This window comes from Notamacropus eugenii, chromosome 6 (assembly GCF_028372415.1).
Source record: "Notamacropus eugenii isolate mMacEug1 chromosome 6, mMacEug1.pri_v2, whole genome shotgun sequence".
NCBI classification, from domain to species: domain Eukaryota; kingdom Metazoa; phylum Chordata; class Mammalia; order Diprotodontia; family Macropodidae; genus Notamacropus; species Notamacropus eugenii.
Genome location: NC_092877.1, coordinates 227,687,997 through 227,707,933, shown reverse-complemented (window position 1 = coordinate 227,707,933; position 19,937 = coordinate 227,687,997). Strand labels below are relative to the sequence as shown.

Genomic DNA, 19,937 nt, shown 5'->3' with positions numbered 1-19,937 from the left:
GGATGGTGAGATCTATGGCAAAGACACGTGGGCGTATGGCTTAAATCAGGTAGAGAAGGTCACGGAGACAGAAAAGACATAAGAATTTAAGTAATTTTGTTGCTAGATGGTACAATAATATAATAATACTCAATAATTATGGTCACCAAGTGGAAAGGAAGGCCATGATCTAATTTATGAAAAGTTTGGAGAAAAATTGAAGGGTCTACAGATGACAGTGACAAGACTGGAGTCTAAATGGACTGCATAGTTCTCACAGGAGGAAAGATCATTAAGGAATGATGGTAGAGGAATGGTCTGGAAACAGGATTAAGATCACCTTTCCTTCTGGACTTGGGAGTCAGGGAAAGTGTGAAAAGTGGTCTCCCCATGGAAAGGCTCACTGAGGATGTCATGTGTTCCTGAAAGATGCAGTTTTCTGCTAATGTGTGGCAATGGAAGGAATCTTGGTGGAAAAATTCAAGGCCTAAGGGGAGTCTGTTAGAGCTGGAAACGTTTACATTCAAAAATAGCATTCTCTCTAATAGCTAGCAACTAGATTCTATTTCACTATTTATCAACTCAAAGCTATTTAACATTTGGACTTAAAAGAGGACTCTTTCTAGTTGGTGGTACCAAGTTGGTTCATAGACTAGATTTTACACAATTATTTTCTGGATTTCACTCTCATAAAGAGGTATTTCAGCAGTCTAAGAACCTGTCAGGAAAGATTTAAAAGTACTCATGATCTTTCAAAGGATAGCAATGGCAAGGCAAATCTCAGTGATATAAAGGAAAAGGGAAAAAAAGCACTGAATAACTCTTTAAATACAAAGATAGAAACCTAGAGTGAGGAACCAAAACATTGCCTGACCTCAACTTCGTGGAAACAGGAACTTACAATGGCAGTACTAAAATTAGCTTTAATAGGTAGGTGCTAAAAAAGACACTGTGGTTACTTCCAAACCCTAAAGAAATTTAGGTACCTAAATTCTTACTGTAGGAGGAGAGTTGATATTGGAGAAAAAGAACTCTGCTTGAAAATGAAGGTCAGAGTTCAATGCCAGCACACTGTTATTTGTACTTTTGTAAATCAATTACAATCTATCAGATACGTTGTTGTGCAGTCATGTCTGACTCTTCATGACCTCATTTGGAGTTTTCTTGCCAAAGATAATGGAGTGGTCTGACATTTTCTTTTCCAGTTCATTTTATAGATGAGGAAACTGAGGCACACAGGGTTAAGTGACTTGCCTTGGATCACACAGCCAGTAAGTGATCAACAGCAGATTTGAACTAAGGAAGATGAATCTTCCAGATGACAGGCTGGGCACTCTAGCCACAGCGCCACAATCAGGTACGTTAGCAGCACCAAAATTAAAACATATTCTGGAGTGATTATTCAAGGTCAAAACTTAGTTCCTAATGTGAGCCTTCTTCCCTACTCAAAAAAAAAAAAAATTGAACAGTAAAAAAAACACAGCAAGTAAGACAATGAAAATTTTCTTTTTGTTCCTTCTTCATTAAAAAGTTTAAAACAACCAGCAAACACTTCTATTTTGAGCAAACACTAGGCAGAGTGTTGTAGTAACCCAGGGCATGAGATATTTATCAATGGTCCTCAATCCCAAACTTAACCTTAATTTCTTTTGCTTGAATGAAGAATTTATCTCCGGTGGAGGTAGGGTCAATTCCACACAGACCTGGGAAATGCAAATCACTATAATCATGTGGGAAAAAAATTCATCAGGCTCTTGGTTGTTCTCCTAGCTTTTGCAAAACAGTATTCAATGACTAGAAGTATCATTTAAAAAAAAAAAAGTTAAAACTGCCCCTGAGCATCTGTTTAGTGTCACAGGCAAAATAAACTGAAGTCTGACTCAAAAAAAAATTTTTTTTTTGTTTTGCTCTAACAACATTGCAGCTCATATCATTTGCCTTTACATAAAGAAATAAACAGAAGTCTTGGAAAACTAACTGCTAATAAGTCCAGCAGGTATAATTCAGTTTCCAACAGATACAACAAATAAAGCAATGTTTGAATTTCATCCCACCAACACCAGAAGCTTTAAAGAACGGATTACCTTGGCGAGTTCAGGCAGGTAACTATCTAAACCAGAGGAAGAGCTTTCCAATTTGCTTTGTTCATCATCTACAATTCAAAACAGATCATCTCAGTCACCGGTAATTAAAAATGCTTTATTTTACACAGGGATATGAAGGCAGTTTCTTTTCTCTACACTCTGTTGGATTTAGACATAACATCAATTGGGAGTAACGAAGCATGGCTTTTCCCACCAGTTTAGTCGGATCCAGGCATCCAAGGAAACTCTGTAGAGATCATTTGCCTGACTTGAAAATACGTAGGAGAACGAATTCTTCCTATTTAAAAAAATGCTGCAGAAGCAACTTATCACTTTCTTTCACTGTCAGGAGAGGTCCTATGCAACCTCTTGCTACATTAATGGAATGAGAATGCTAGGTCTTTCCTCTAGGCTTTACTTTCTTCTCCACTATTCAACCCCTAAAAAATCAGTCCGCCAACGAGCAATTATGAAGTGCTTACTGTATGCCAAGCACTGTACTAAACCTTAGGAATACAAAAAAAAGGAAAAATAGGATCTCTGCCCATAAAGAGTAGATAGAAGGTAATCTCAGAGGAAAATTCTTGGGGGGGAGGGGGAGTAATGGGTGGAGATAGGAGAAGGAAAGGCAATAAAAGTCTTTCAATTGCCAATTAATCAATAAACAGTTATTAAGCACCTACTATGTGCTAAGAGCTGGGGAAACAAAAAGTTCCCGCCCTCAAGAAGCTTACAACTTAGTGACTGCAACACGATACATTACACACTATAACAGTACCGCTAAGTCAGTCTTGATCAACTTACCTTCATGAGCTTCTCCATTTCGTTTCTCTTGCATTGCGGCTTCAAAATTGAGCTGCAGAATTTTGTTAAGTGTTGTAATCCACTCTTCCATTTCCAACTCACTATCTGCTGCCAAAAGATAACTACTCTTATCCTGCATCTTGAGCTCAAAAGCAAAGCGCCGGACTTTGTTGTTCTAAAGTGAAAAAAAGAATGGACCACATTTTACAACTCAGAAATTCCCAAGGATTCACTTTTCTTTAACACTAAGAAAATTTGTTGACCAATGAATGCTTTTCAAGTTCCTTAAACAATACTCCAAATTTATTACAATTTATATCTAAAAGAGAGGAAGCAAAAAATACTGTAATAGAGAGAGAGCTGGGTCACAGGAACAAGAATTCTGACCCAAACTGGCTGCTTGAGCTTCACAAGTCACCTCACTTTTCAGAGATCTAAGAGTGTTCTAACTTTCTAACAGTTGCCCAGAAGGTACCAACCAGTGCTGGTTAGAGAGTTTCTTCAATCGCCAGTTGTTTATGCCAATGAAATCACAGATATAGTCCTATACCCAAAAAGGGATTTATATTCCATTTCTAAAATCAAGCACTACATCTTGAATACTTAACCAGGCGGGTCCTAATATACATTCAACTAAAAGATGCCTGGAACACTTACCCAGTTCCCTGCTTCTCTTACTTGCACCTATTTACTTCTAGACTGAAAGCAGAAAAATGTTAATATATTGAGATAGCTACGTAACCTGCCCTGGGGTCAGGAGGACCTAAGTTCAGGTCCAGACTAGACACTTGACACTTACTAACTGTGTAACCTTGGGCAAGTCACTTAACCCAAACTGCCTCACCATCCCACCTCAAAAATGTCAATATATTTACACAAAGAAGTAAAAAGTGAAAATTCATGAAACAGTGGATTAAAAGGACAGTGACAGACAGTATGGTATGAGGACAGGTATAAGGCTGTCCTTAGAGGAACAATGTCCTGCCTCTGGTATGTATGGACAAGTTGCTTAATATCTCAAAGTCTTCAGCAATTTTCCAAGACACTAAGTTATGAAGAGTTGTTGATATGCTTCAGTGAAGGGAGTTCCCCACACTGATGACAGGTCAGTATAATATGACTCCCCACCTGCCATAAAAAAGAGGAGATGATATGGAGCTTCTTGAGAGCACAAGCTAAGTGGGGTGCAGATCACTGATTCTTGGCTCAACCCAGAACCAAGCTGTACCTCCAGAAGGGAGACAGGAAAGGAGGCAGGAAGTCAGAGGTGGAGGAGGCTTTTTGTTGTTGTTGGATTAGTTTGTTTTTCCTTCTCCACTGTTCTGTGGGGTACGTGGGGGTACTCCGTGGAACTGGAAAGGTAGTGCTAGCCAATTACACAGTGAAATATTCTAACAGTCCTGAAGATCTCAAAGGCTAAATACTTGGCATCCATCTGAGAATGTCCATGGAAATCTAACACAAAGGTAAGAAAAAGGACTTAAGTACAATGTGAATCTTGAGACAAGATTCTAGTCTCAGTTCTCTCACTAATTTGTGCGATTTTGAACTTGGGCTTGCAAATAAAAGTGAAAGAATTAAATCAAATAATCTCTAAAGTCTTTTAGAATTTAATGAACACTTGATATTGGAGGAAAATTGGAAAGAATTAGTGAAAAAAGGAATGAAGAAGGGAGGGAAGGAAGGAAGGAAGGAAGGAAGGAAGGAAGGAAGGAAGGAAGGAAGGGAGGAAGGAAGGAAGGAAGGAAAGAGAAAGGAAGGAAAGCAAGAAAGAGAGAAAGCAAGAAAGAAAAAGAAAGAAAAAAGAAAGAAAAAAGAAGGAAGGAGTATTTGGAAATAAGCATATTCCTGTAACATACCCAATTTAATATTTGGAAACATGTTGTCATATATAGAAAGTGAAAAAAAAACTAAGGGACAGAGTACATGAGTCTGAATTTAAAATTTTTTTACTTCACTGTATTAAGACACAGGACTCCAGTCTAGTTCATCCATTTGTTAAATATATAAAATAAGACTTTATTGCTTTCTCATTTTACTTATCATTTCACTAAATGTTCCATTCTTCCTGGAGCAGGAATATTTCCCTTTCAGGGACCTGAATAAAAACACGCTGGGGCACTCAAACCTTTTTGTCCCACCACCAGCTAGAGATGTCCCTCAGTGGGGCAAATTCACTTATTCACCCTGTCTCCCAAGAATGCATCTATGAACAAATAAGAATGGACTTTGTAACTGTACAAAGAACATGCCCTTAAGAGCAGACTATCCAACTTTCAAAATTAGCCTTAGTTTACTCTTCTGTAAAATAAGGGGGTTGGACCCACAGGTCTCTAAGGTCTTCCCCCCCTACTCAGAACTTATGATCCTGTGACTACTTCTTTATCTTCACCTTCCCACCCATTAAATGTGGGTGTCCCCTACGGTTCTGTATCTTTAGCCCTCTTCACTTAATATAAATAATCTCTGCCTTAGTGATCTCATCTACTCCCATGACTTCAATTATCACCTTTAGGCAGATGACTAGAAAAATGATATATCTAGCCCAATCTCTCACCTTGATTCTAGTTCCACCTCCCCAATTGCCTAATGGGCACTTTAGCTGGATGTCCTATCAGCATCTCAAATGCATCACCATTTCTAATACTGAATTCATTAACTACCCCCCAGCTATTTTAGTAGGGAAAAAACATGCTTCTCTTGTCAACTTTCCTACTTTGTTTGATGACACCATCACCATCTTCCATGTTCACCTAGAACGGAAACCTTAGAACCACCTTTTGACTTTCCCAGCTCCTCAAACCCAATGAGCTGATGTTTTATCAATTCAACCTCCATGGTTTTTGTTTCATTCATCATCTCCTCCCCACTCTCTCTGTCACTACCCAAGTTCAGGCCCTCAAGAGCTTTCACCCATACTATCATAACAGTTTCCTATCTCCATTCTCTATCTAATCAATCACTCAATCCAGGCCTTCATCCTTCAATAATCATTTATTGCGTTCATTACATGCCAGGCATTGTGCTAAACTCTGGGGATACGAAGAAAGATGAAAATAGTCTCTGCAAAGATCTGGCCATGTCAATGACTTGCTCAAAAGTCTCCAATGGTTCCTTGTAGATATAGGACAAAACATAAATTCCTTAGTTTGGCTTCTGAAAGCCCTTCACAGCCTGGCATTTACTGCCTCTTCTTCCTGACTTTGCTGTATTTTTCCTCCCATATTCTATGTCCAATCAAATTGGATGTAGCCAATGTGCTGAGCCTTGATATCATCTTGACTTCTACTTCCATTCATTTGCATAAACTGACTGTAAAGACCAAGTTCAAATGTCTTCTCTTATTTCATTTCCCTTCCCAGGTTTACTACGAGTATGCTAAATATTATAATATTACTATTATGCAATAATTATAAATATTATAATATATTTTAATATATTCAAGCATATTAAATATACTATTTTCTGAACTCTTTTGGCCTCTCCCTTGTGAAATCCCTATTTATGAACATGACTAACTCTCTCATCTGACACTTAACCTGATCTTTGCAGGTTAAGACATTTTCCACTTTGGCATCCCAACAACAAGCATGGTGCCTTGCATATAGCAGCTGCTTTCTTGCTTTCAAAGAGGACCCATGATACTACAGGGGGATGTCCTGACTTGTGGGTGAAGTGAATTTAAGAGTTGCACAGAGTCATTAGCCTCACTCTCTCTTCCAGGGTCACTGAACAAGTGGTAATGACCTAGGATGTAGTGGATGACCATGGTATCTTCAATGTCTAACCAAGCCCTAAGTGTACCGTGGTGCCCACGTCAGCCACCTTCATGGCCACTGGACCATGCTTGGGTAGACAGCCCCCTAACTCACCAATGGGTCTGTGGCCTGTTGGTCATCTTCAGGTTGGTTTAGCTTATCTGTTGACATGTTTTACTGGGCTATGCCTACTGTGGATGCCATAGCTTCTTAGAGCCAAAGGTGAGATTTAAATGTTAGGTAGACACCAAAAGTGGATGAGCAGCCCTGGAAAGAGCTCAGAAAGCCTTCACACCAGCAGTGCTTTTCCTTCTTCAATACTCATACACCCCAAATGCTTCATAAACGTTCAACGAATTTCATAACAAGCACTTAATAAATGTTGGCCAAATTAAATTTACTGAATTAAATTCAACTATTATTTTGAAAATCCTTGCTTATGTATCCACATATTTCTTGGAAGAACAAATATTTTTCTATGAATGCCCAGTTACAGAAATATGCAAGGTGCGTATAAGCATCACTGGCACCTAATACTTGCTAAAAGAAGATCAAGACTTATTGGTTCCCTGTCTTTGCAAAGAATGATGACAGATCAGGTTTCCGGACTAAACACTCCAAAGGCAAACAATTATAAGTACAAATGCATTGCTAATGTTTCTCTTGATAGGCTACGTATAAACAACTTCTAAAGATTTTAGACAAATATTTTCTTTTACAAAGGGGAGAAGAGGCTTAAAAGAAACCAGTCCATTGACTAGATCACCATAGTTGATACTAATAATAAGAAAACATGCATATTTTATATTTTATCTTCAAATTAATAATCCATTTATAGACCTTAATAAAAAAAAGCAAATATTATTTCTATGGAGTCTAATCAGAAGAAATGTTATGATTTTCTTAAATTTTGAGGAGTGAGAATATTTGATCTGTGTTAAGTCTGTTTTCTAAAAAATGCTTCTTGATAGAATTTCAGGGAGAGGGGAGGGTCCTAAATAACTTCTCAACCTATTTTTTGAGCCTGGAAAATCTGGGTATTTGTTTTACTTGCCTATGCTTATACGTTACAATGGTATTGTTCTGTGTGTGTGGTGGAGAGGGGAGGGTTTAGAATATTTCCATCTTGGGAGATAGAGGTAAAAGAAAGAGAAAATGGATCTTTGTTCATTTTTTAAATTAAATTAAGTTTCTTTTAAAAGTTCCTCCTCAATAGCAATATACTCTTTCCTAAACACCATTTAAGAATTTGGGCACTTCATCTATATAACAATATAGATCAACAGCTGGGAATTGTTCCTTAATGAAACAAGAAGGCATATCTAAAGAATAACTAACTTCACTTGAACCAATCTAAAAAGTACCCAGGGGACCTGAAAGAAAACAAAGGACAGTTTTTGAATTAGCTATGTGAAACTGAGAAAATCACCAAGTCTCAATTTTCTCATCCATAAAATGACAGGGTAGAACCAAAGATGACAACTTATCCTAACCTTCCACCTTGGAGAGTCTATGATTCTAAAGCAAGGGATTTTAATCTAGAGTTCATGGATAGATTTCCAGGACATTTTGATACTTGGATGGAAAAAGAAATTACATCTTTATTTTCACTAATCCCTAACTAAAAATGAGCATTTTCTTCAACAATTTAAAACATAGTCTGAGAAGTGAGCCACAGGTTTCACCAGACCAAAGGAGATTACTGACACAAAAAATGATGAAGACCCCCTGTTCTAAAAGAACCATAATATATCTTCTCTTATCACATGAGGTAGAAAATAAGCAAATGTAAGCAAAATCTAATAAACACTTGGATTCTGTTGACTGCCCCCAAGGAGTTTTAGGAAACCATTTGTTGTTGTACTTGTCCTTAGTTGCCAAAGAAGACCATGCCATAAGAGAAACAATGACACGACTTGCACTTGACTTTGTTTTGAGTGAGAGAGGGCTGTGCAGGTCACCAGCCTCACTTCTCCTCCAGAGCCATCTGAATCCAGTGACCAGATACTCATCAGAATGACTGGAGATGACCCAGGATCCAAGGTCTATTCAGGTTCTCACTTAGGGAGAGGTAATGCCCATTCACTGAATAGGCCTGTTTAAGAAGGGCATGGCCTCTTTAGTCTTATGCAAGAGACTGAATAATTATATCTTTAAGAAAAGCATAAATTATTTTAATAATTTTTCAAAGCCTGATGCAATTTATTAAAAGCAAATAAACATATGCCCACACCACTCCTGCCATGCCCTTATTCCAAAGGAGTACAAAGAAAGAGTCTTCCCTGCAAGATGGCAACTTGGACTTTGAAATACATGTACTAAAGATCTCCTTAATTCTGCAGTCCAACAGAATATCGACATGTTGTGCTGTACACATAGCAAAGGCTCTCACATACTATAATAAACCAGCCAGACTGCTGTTGTTTTTCTGGCTCTTATTACGTATGGCTTCAAAAGCTGTCTTGCCAAATACCACACACAATAACATGTGTTTTGCTTCAAACTTCATCCTTTAATGCTAGCATTGTAAAGGTCAACTCAAAGTAGCCAGAAAGGTTTCCAGAACTGAGCTCGATTGAAACGTCAACTAAAGGAATCCCACACAAGATGCTGTGCTCCGCTACATACTTTGGGCAACTACCATTAAAGTTCTCCATCAGTGTCCGTTGATAACCCCAGGTTTCTTTATTGAATTATTAACGGAGGCAGTTTTTTCCTAGGGTGCTTCAACCAATGGGAGACACATATAAAGCTCATCTTAAAAGATAAAACCTCTTATTATCCATGACATGGTGCTACATAGTAGATCAGGTAGCCCAACTACACACATAGGCACAGAAAATGAAGGTGCCCATATGCAAATGCCCAACACAGAATGGTGGGTGAGAGTACTCTTGTTCAATAGCCCCATACAAAGGTAGCAGAGAGTGATATGAAGAGCACTTAACTAGATGTCAAGAGACACAGGATCAAATTCTGATTCTACGACCAACGAGCCCCTTCTTGGTGCCTAAGAATCTCCATCAGAATGAAAGGAATGAGATGAACGACCTCCAAAAATCACCTCCACCTTTAACTACAGCACGCATAGGTGGGCAGCGACTGTTCACATTCCTCACATGGAGGAATATGGCAGGCTAGCACCTAAGGAGATGAACTGAAATCGCTGTCTACTCTGGCCTTTTGGGAGAAGCTAATGAGAATGATGAGTCCACATATTCCTGGTGGGTCTGATAAAGAAATGGGGTAAAATACATGCAAAACCACTGGAAATTTTATCTGCTTTCAAAAACAACCCTAAAGCCCCTTCCAAAGTAACCCCAAAGAGCATATAAATAAACCATCTCTCCTTTAGTAATCTGTACTGGAATATACAAGAGAATACACATAGACACACACACACACACACACACACACACAGAAACAAAACTTAAAGTCTTATTTCTGCTACTATCTATCGGATCTGTAATACATCAGGAAGTTTCTTCATCTCCCTAGGTTTACCTCCCCAATTGTAAAACTGGGGTGAATTATACAATCTGTCTTTCCAAATCTTAAAATGGTATCTTATGCCAAATTCAGAAAGAAGCAGCTAGATGGCACAGCGGATAGAGCACTGGGCTGGAGTCACGAAAACTTGAGCTCAGATCCAGGTTCTGATACTTTCTGGGAGAGGGAGAGAGAGAGAAAGAGAGACAGAGAGACAGAGATACAGAAAGTGTGTGTGTGTGTGTGTGTCCCTGAACAAGTCACTTAACCTCTGTCTGCCTCAGCTTCATTAAATAAAAAACGGAAATAAAAATAGATCCTACCTCTCAGGCTTAATAACCGCTCCTACCTTAATGTGTTGTGAGAATCAAAAAAGGTAATATTTATACACAGTTCCTGACACATAGTAGGCACTTAATGAATGCTTATTCCTTTTTCCTTTCCCCTTTACTTCAATTCAGTTTAAGTAACCCAACGGAAGCACCCTCTCCAGATTTTAAACTGGATCATGAGAAGGTAGGAACTGCTGTCCCTGAGGTCACAGCAGCATGTGGCTAAGTCAGAGAGGGAAGGGATGCTCAAGTAAACTGGTGCTGTGTCCTTGTTGAGTACTCTTTCCATATTATGGCTAAATGAACTTCCTTCTGTTAACTGTTTGGAAAAATTAAAACCTCCCACATAATTGGCTTTGTATCTCTCTTAAGGCCCTTAGCGCATTTCAGTCTTGAATTACATAGTTGTTTGTTTATTTGCCTTATCTCCCCCACTAGACTCTAAACTTGTTGAGGGCAAGGACCGTATCTTCGACATCATTGTGTACTCCGGTAAAATCTGAACATAGCAGTTGTTCAATGATTTTTAAATGAACGTTTGTATACAACACTTCCAGTGTAATTATACCTATTTTAAAATTGCTTTTCCACATTTACAATTTAACCACAAAACCTAATAATGCAATTATTTCAAATTTACCTGAACTACACCCATACAAGAATCCAAAAATATTGATCCTTTTGGCTCCTTGGAGATTTTTTCATCTTTGTAGAAATTCAAATTATAGGATCCATCACCAAGTTGAATCAAGTGGAAAAATCGTCTCTTAAATGACTAAGAGAAAAAAAGTAATTTTGCTGTCATCATTTCAAAACAAAATAAAGATCTCATTATTTCTACAGATAATTCAAACTATGAAGACGTACAACTATCATTTCAGATAGCTCCAAAACTGACTGGGCTGAAGTAAACATTCCCAGATTTTAGAATAAGCTACAATATAACGGCAGTATTTAACTCTCTTAATCAATTTAACCTCTAAGAATTACCTCCCTCATCTAGGGAATACAAATATGATGTAATATTACTAGCAGCAATGGTATAAATTCCATTTTGGAAAGAATGAAAGCCATTAAAATTCAGATAACTTTTTTTAAACCACTAGAATGTCATGCTTTATCATATTTCTCATTGCCTTTTCAGCATGAGTAACCACAATCTACATTTCTATTTTTTCTATACATTTACTTTTTTCTTTCCCATTTTCCTACTATTCTTACCTCTTCCCTTCTATATCTACCTAATTATTGACCTTGGCCTTTGTTCAGCCTTCATACTCTCTATATTAATGTTTGGCGCACGGCTTCTCTTTTAAACTACTTTCTTTACACATTCATGATACTTACACACTTTTTTTTTCTTTTAATGTGCTAGTTAATTAGTGGTCCTTATTTCAGTCCTGGGAGAAGCTGAATTTAGCTCAAGACGTTTACATTCTATAAGTGATATTGCATAGATAGTAACAATTTCTACCATGACAGAGGAGGAAACCTCAGCTCTCTCAGATATCACCTTTAATCTGTTTCAGCTATTCAGGGTGAGCTAGGAAAAAGCAAGTATGACTGGTTGATAGAAGCAATGCTATCTGTTTTATACATAAAATTGAATGCAGCCATTCATTTCTAGCATTGTCACCAAAGGATAAAATGATTTCAGGATGACACACTGCCTTACCCGCATGGTCACACTTATAGCACTGTTCATATTGCCTTTGTACAGCCATCCATGTTTGGTTATGCCACCTTTCTGAGATCCAAGGGATGCAGCATCCTAGGAGAAGGGAAAATACTGTTAATTCTTTATTCACAACTGTATTTCTAGAAAATTTGGTCAACTGGTATACTACTCATACTTCTCAAATCTCCTTTGTGTCACTCTGGAGAAATAAGCATCGTTAAGTCAATACACATACACATTACAAGTCAATACTGAGTAGTAAGTCCCACATTCATTTGTAAATTAGAAGAATCCTAAATCGTACAGTATAGTTTCTTAAAATCAAGTTTTAAATGAACTGTATAAAAGTATATGCCATGCTTGACCACTCAAGCTGTGAGCTCACACCCAGTTTCATGAAAAATGTTTTCAGATTATACTCCCACATGGTAAGAGGACATCAAATTCTTGGAAGACTTCCCAGAGGTTTGGTTCAGGGAAAGGTAAAGAAAGGGAGTGAAAGCAAAGAAATTGAGAAAGCATGGAGAAAATTGTGGGTTCCGTTTGGAATAAGGAGAAAGGAAAGGAAAGACAAAGGATTTTTTAAAAAGAATTGGAGGAAAAAAGAGTCAGAAAAACTGAAGCAGCAAAAGGCAAATTAGTAAGGAGAACACAGAAGCACTCTCCTCTACTGATTACTATTCCACAGAATCATAGCCATAGACCTAGAAGGGATCTCAGGGGTCACCTGGTCAAACACTCACAATTTACAGATAAGGAAAGTGAAAAGTGAAGGGATTCACCCACGATTACACAGGTAGAAAGCATCAGAGGTGTGATTTGGACCCAGGCCTTCTAACTCCTGGACCAGGGCTCCTTTCACTTGACCATGTCCATTCCCAACAGCATTTTTTTATTGCTGTCAAATGAGAAGCTGTCGAGGGGAGGAGATGCTCTAACTAGCTGATGCTAAAAAAAAATCCTTGAGGCTTATAATCTACAATCAGCTAGCTGACCTCTCTACTTAGAAACACACACAAACACTCAAATTGACTTTCTGTGACTTCTCTTCCATTTCGAGATTATATCTGAAGTTCATTTTCACCTGCTTTTAGTTTAAAGGAAGAATAAATGATGGGAACACACAGTGAGATTTGATTCCTTGTCCCATATCAGTCTAGGTCTGGAATCTCACTAGAAATGTGTTTCTTTTTTTTTTTTTAATTCAAACAACATTTGAGGAAAACAAATCCTAGATCTTGTTTCTGAATCTTTTCAACATAACACTGGTTTGTAAGTATTAAAGTTTAATTAATATTAAGTATCTTATACCATAAATTTTGTATAAATAATATCTCTATATCTCCCCAATCAAATCTCAGACACTTATTAGTTGTGTGACCCTAGGCAAGTAATTTAATTCTATTTGCCTCAGAGAAGGAAACGGCAAACTACTCCAGTATTGTGGCCAAGAAAACCCAGAAATGGCATCATGAAGGGTTAGATATGACTGAAAAATGATTCAACAACAAAAATGCCTTAATATATTTGCATATTTTCCACCATCCTAAGCTATAGTCTCTTCCCATTTGTAAAGGTAGCAGAGGTTTAAGGGGAAAAAAAAGGAATGGTTCTATAAACTGAAGAATTAATTTAGAGAAATCAGGGAAGATATCTCCCTCTAGAAATTTAATTTCAGTTATTTTTCATCATAGTGGTGAATAACCACAATTCAAAGTTGGAGAGTACAGATGATGATATATTTTAGTAATGTGCCAGATCTGATAAATGAGTGTTACATCTTGCCACCACCACAGCAGGAATACCTATTAAATTCAAGCCTTAGAAACCAATCAGTCAATTCCTGTGAAATTTTGGGGGAGCAAAGAGATAAACAAGAATAGCAAAATTTAAAAAGAAAATTCATTTCATTCATTTTGTCAACTAAGCAAGTACCACTATTATCTCTTTCAAAGAAGCATGAGTAAAAACATGTTATGGGGAGATGGTTGATTTTCCAGTTTTCCACCTGTTATAAGAAGTTCTGTTTGACAAATATTTTTACTAATGACAAAGTTAAAAGGGAAACAATAATATGGGGGCGGAGCCAAGAAGGAGGAGAAGAAAGACGCACATACACATAGCTCCGAGCCCACAGAACGGCTAGAGGGGACCAACCCACGGTGAATTCTGCACCCAGACGCCACGGAATATTGGAGCGAGGGAGATTTCTGTTCCGGAGAGACCTGCAAATCTCTCGCGGGGGGTTCTTTGCGCTGTGGACTGGGCACCGGGACTGGGAGCTGAGTGCAGCCCTGCAGCGGCCGCGACACCGTGAGGAGGAGATCCGAACGGGCTACGGGGACGGGATATCCTGCGGCCACGAGGGTCCCTCCACCCACAGAGGGACCTGCAAACCTCTCGCAAAAGGTCCGTCGCGCTGCAGACGCGGAGGCTAGCCCGGACCTGCGGCGGCCGTGGCTCCGAGAGGTACAGATCCGAGCAGGCTTTAGGGACGGGATCTCCATTGGTGGCACAAGCCCCCCCTCACCCCCCCAGGTGACGAGAGTCGGTGAGAGAGTCTCTTTGGCGGGTCGAGAGGGGAGTGGGGTGCCCCCATGGCTCGGCCCCCCCCCCCTGGGGAGATAGAAGCTGAGAGGCGGCTGCAGACAGGGGCTCCCCAAGCGGGCGGGAGCCTGGATCCATTGTGGAAGGTCTGTGCATAAAGCCCCTGAGGGAACTGGGCCTGAGAGGCGGCCCTGTCCCGACCTCAGCACCTGATCTTAATCTAACACTGAATAGCAGCCCTGCCCCCGCCAAAAGCCCTAAGGCGGGAAGCAGCATTTGAATCTCAGTCCCCAAACGCTGGCTGGGAGGACCAGGAGGCAAGGTGGGTGTGAGGAGAATATTCAGAGGTCAAGCCACTGGCTGGGGAGAATGCCCAGAAAAGGGAAAAGAAATAAAACTATTGAAGGGTACTTTCTCCGAGAAAAGACACCTCCTCCCTTCCTTTCTGACAAGGAAGAACAATGCTTACCATCAGGCAAAGACACAGAAATCAAGGATTCTGTGTCCCAGCCCACCCAATGGGCTCAGGCCATGGAAGAACTCAAAAAGAATTTTGAAAGTCAAGCTGGAGAGGTGGAGGAAAAACTGGGAAGAGAAATGAGAGGGATGAAAGAGAAGCATGAAAGGCAGATCAGCTCCCTGCTAAAGGAGAACCAAAAAAATGTTGAAGAAATTAACACCTTGAAAACTAGCCTAACTCAATTGGCAAAAGAGGTTCAAAAGGCCAATGAGGAGAAGAATGCTTTCAAAAGCAGAATTAGCCAAATGGAAAAGGAGATTCAAAAGCTCACTGAAGAAAATAGATCCTTCAAAACTGGAATGGTACAGATGGACGCTAAGGACTTTATGAGAAAGACAGATATCACAGAACATAGCATGAAGATTCGAAAAATGGAAGATAATGTGAAATATCTTATTGGAAAAGCAAATGACCTGGAAAATAGAATCAGGAGAGACAATGTAAAAATTCTGGGACTACCTGAAAACCATGATCAAGAGAAGAGCCTAGACATCATCTTCCATGAAATTATCAAGGAAAACTGCCTTGAGATTCTAGAACCAGAGGGCAAAATAAATATTCAAGGAATCCGCAGAACACCGCATGAAAGAGATCCAAAAAGAGAAACTCCTAGGAACATTGTGGCCAAATTCCAGAACTCCCAGGTGAAAGAGAAAATATTGCAAGCAGCTAGAAAGAAACAATTCAAGTATTGTGGAAATACAATCAGGATAACACAAGATCTAGCAGCTTCTACATTAAGGGATCGAAGGGAATGGAATAGGATATTCCAGAAGTCAAAGGAACTAGGACTAAAACCAAGAATCACCTACCCAGTAAAACTGAGTATAATACTTCAGGAGAAAAAATGGTCTTTCAATGAAATAGAGGATTTTCAAATTTTCTTGATGAAAAGACCAGAGCTGAAAAGAAAATTTGCCTTTCTAACACAAGAATGAAGAGAACCATGAAAAGGTGAACAGCAAAGAGAAGTCATAAGGGACTTACTAAAGTTGAACTGTTTACATTCCTACATGGAAAGACAATATTTGTAACTCTTGAAACATTTCAGTATCTGGGTACTGGGTGGGAGTACACACACACACACATGCACACACGCACACATACATAGAGACAGAGTGCACAGAGTGAATTGAAGAGGATGGGATCATATCTTAAAAAAAAAATGAAATCAAGCAGTGAGAGAGAAATATTGGGAGGAGAAAGGGAGAAGTTGAATGGGGCAAATTATCTCTCTTAAAAGAGGCAAGCAAAAGACTTATTAGTGGAAGGATAAAGAGGGGAGGCAAGAGAAAAACATGAGGTCTATCCCATCACATTCCACTAAAGGAAAGAATAAAATGCACACTCATTTTGATAGGAAAACCTATCTCATAATACAGGAGAGTGGGGGACAGGGGCACAAGCAGGGTGGGGGGGAGGATGGAGGGGAGGGCATGGGGAGGAGAATGCAATACGAGGTTGACACTCATGGGGAGGGAAAGGATCATAAGAGAATAGAAGTAATGGGGGTCAGGATAGGATGGAGGGAAATATAATTAGTCCTATACAACACAACTAGTATGGAAATCTTTTGCAAAACTACACAGATTTGGCCTATATTGAATTGCTTGCCTTCCAAAGGGAAGGGGTGGGGAGGGAGGGAGCTAAAGAAGTGGGAACTCAAAGTGTTAGGATCAAATGTAATGTTCTTACCACTGGGAAATAAGAAATACAGGTTAAGGGGTCAAGAAAGCTATCTGGCCCTACAGGACAAAAGAGAAGACGGAGACAAGGGCAGAGAGGGAGGATAGAAGAGAGAGCAGATTGGTCACAGGGGCAATTAGAATGCTTGGGTTTGGGGGGGAGGGGATAAAAGGGGAGAAAATTTGTAACCCAAAATGTTGTGAAAATAAATGTTAAAAGTTAAATAAAAAAAAAACAAACAATAATATGCAGTCAACCTACCTCGTCTTTGTCAGCCTCTTCATCCACTTCATAAACGTGGACAGGAAGTTTATCCAATTTTGCCACTTTGCTTTAAAAAAAAAGAAAGAAAAAAGTTTTAACATAAATTATAAATATTAATTCATTTATTATCTATAAATTATGTAGTCAGTGAAGATTATTAATAGTCACATTCTTCAGCTATTACTTTAGTTCTAGGGAAACTAGGAATTTATAAAGACTATTTTAGTGTACTTTCTTGGAGAGGGAGATCAATTCATACCAGTATTTCAAATGATCAGCCAGTCAATAAGCATTTATTAAACATTTGCTATATGCCGGGCACTGTGCTGGTGAAACAAAGAAAAATCAAAAGAATTCTTGCTCTCCTGGAGATTATATTCTGCTAAGAAAGACGATATGTATATAAACTGATACATGGGAGAAAAGAGTAGTTGTAATGGAACCTTAAAGGGGAAGGCTCCAGCAACTATAGGAACTGGGAAAGACCTCTCGTAGAAGACAGTGTTTGAATGGAGTCTCTAAGAAAGCCACAGATGAGGAAGGGAAACATTCCAGGTATGCAGGGCAGCTAGTGCAGGGATTTACTGATATGCTCCCAGAGAACATGGGATTGTACAGATGTGGAAACATGACGAGAGGCCCAGAGAGGTGTCATAAAGGCAATGAGAGGATTTGAACTCTGCTCCTGAAATTCCACATCCAGTTTTCTTTGCTTTCCACTGACAACAAAATGCCAATATATCATGATGACTCATAGTGATGGAAGATGTAGATGAAGTTGACAACCCATTGGACTCCATAAAGAATCAATAAATGACATATCCATGGGAAATCAGGATGAATCATACTCTAGACCTAGTTTTACTACTTACTCACTACATAACCTTGGGAAAGTCACTTAACCCATCAATAAAATAAGGGTTTTTAACAAGATGATCATTCCATGTTCCTTCTAATTTTAATGTTCCATAAATCTATAATTCTGAGCAGGAAAATCTATTGCTCATTCTAAGAATGATAATGAACAACTGGCCAAAAAAGTAGGTCATAAGAAAGAAATGAAGGAGGTGACAGAATAATTTAAACTGTTCATTTGATAGCCCTAAGATAAATATAAGCACCTGAAGATAAAATTATTCTTGGAATAAAGTAATTTTGTAGCAAGTAGATAGATAACGCTTTAATTAAATGCTTACTATGTCCAAGTCCATGTGCCAAATGCTAAAGATATAAATACAAGCAAACAAGATAATCTCTATCTTCAAGGAAGTTGTATTCTAATAGAAGACACGAAGGGGACCAAGCAAGGGGAGGACAGGATAGCAGGTAAGACTGATTTTAAAGAAATGGGAAAGTCCAGAAAATGAGTGGAGTGAGTTGAGCATGGCTGGAGTCCTTCATTAAGTGGAGGATAAAGACTCACAAATCAAGACAGCAGGTTTCAGGCAGCACTATCCAACTCTTAAGGAAAAAATAATCTTAATTTTCTAAGATAGTTGTGTCAAACTCAAATAGAAACGGCACTCCGGAGTTTGCAGGCCAAGTTTTGCTGTTTTTGTTTGACACGTTGGCACTAAGAATTTGGAACAGCCAGTAAAGGCTTTCTATTATAACCCAAACTTCTTTGATACATCAAATATATATGACCGAAGTCACAGTAGAAAGGACCAAGTGGGGCTTTGAATCTAAGGTATTAAATATTAATCTTCACTACATTTGTGAATGAAATATTAAATCCACACTATAATTACAATTAGGGCTGGGGTGAGAAGAGAAATCCCATGTCTCAGGGAGTATGTGTACCAGAATACACTGATTTTTGGAAGCAGCTTATTGCCACTTGTATCATCAGGATTGTTGGGTGACAGTTACCAGTGGCCATGGATCAATTCCACTTACAATAGAAAAAGGTCAAAATATTTAATGATACAACTCATATTATCTCCCAATAAGGATATTGTGGGAAAGAAAATCAATGAAAATCAATTATACAGAGAAAGTGACAAGTCCCCAAGTGGAAGATTTTGAAACTGTAGTACAGTTAGAGAGAAGACCATCTGGAAGAGATAATGTTTGGAGGGAGTGTTCTATGTTGAGGTTAGAAAGGAGGCAATTGGAAAGCTGGCTGGACATTATTAAGGAGTGGTTGAACCACACAAATAGAAAAAATAAACAGTTTCATCCTCTGAGAATACTACAAAAAAGGTTACCTTGGCTCACAAATGAAACCACCACAAAGTAAACCAGATGAATAGGTGCTCAGCAAATTTATTTTTCATTCACTGGAATTGGTTTAGCTTTTTGAAAAGATACTGTAAGGTTCTGCTTTCAAGTTTCATAACGAACAAATTGTAGACATCCCCCAGTCACCCTTCAGGGCAACATCTGCCATTGACGCTCTGAAGGTGCCACTATTCAACTTTAATGAACTCAACTTTGCTAAAAACTTGGAAGGGTTAACATTTTTAAGATGGGGGCACAGGGCACTTAGGAGAATGTTTGGGCTTTGATTCTCTTTTCAAATAAAGTCCAAACAAGATCAGACCCTTGAACATTTAGTTCTCTATCCTTAGTTTTTCTGTCTAATAATTTCATCTAACTTATTATTTTTATTAGCAATTTATTAGTGTTTATTTTTAGTACATGCCTTGGAAAACACTAATGGTAAAGGTTAAAATGTAATCCAGTAATTCTTTAACAGATTCCATCTACATCTTTATTGACTCACAAAGGCAGAAAGAATCAAAGACATTCCAAACTAACTATATCACTGGAATATCCTCTTTATTTGTACAT

General features: G+C 38.7%; 1 protein-coding gene across 14 annotated transcripts in view; it reads right to left on the bottom strand.

The window, feature by feature from the left end:
• The window catches only part of DOCK9 (dedicator of cytokinesis 9), a 352,890-nt gene that overhangs the window by 144,033 nt on the left and 188,920 nt on the right, over positions 1-19,937 (bottom strand). For all 14 annotated transcript variants that reach the window (XM_072622068.1, XM_072622059.1, XM_072622061.1 and 11 more), the window contains exons 5-9: positions 17,139-17,208; positions 12,122-12,217; positions 11,087-11,221; positions 2,868-3,042; positions 2,064-2,131 (exon numbers count right to left, since the gene is read on the bottom strand). In XM_072622068.1, the coding sequence (XP_072478169.1) occupies positions 2,064-2,131; positions 2,868-3,042; positions 11,087-11,221; positions 12,122-12,217; positions 17,139-17,208 (544 nt within the window). The remainder of the gene's footprint in view (positions 1-2,063; positions 2,132-2,867; positions 3,043-11,086; positions 11,222-12,121; positions 12,218-17,138; positions 17,209-19,937) is intronic.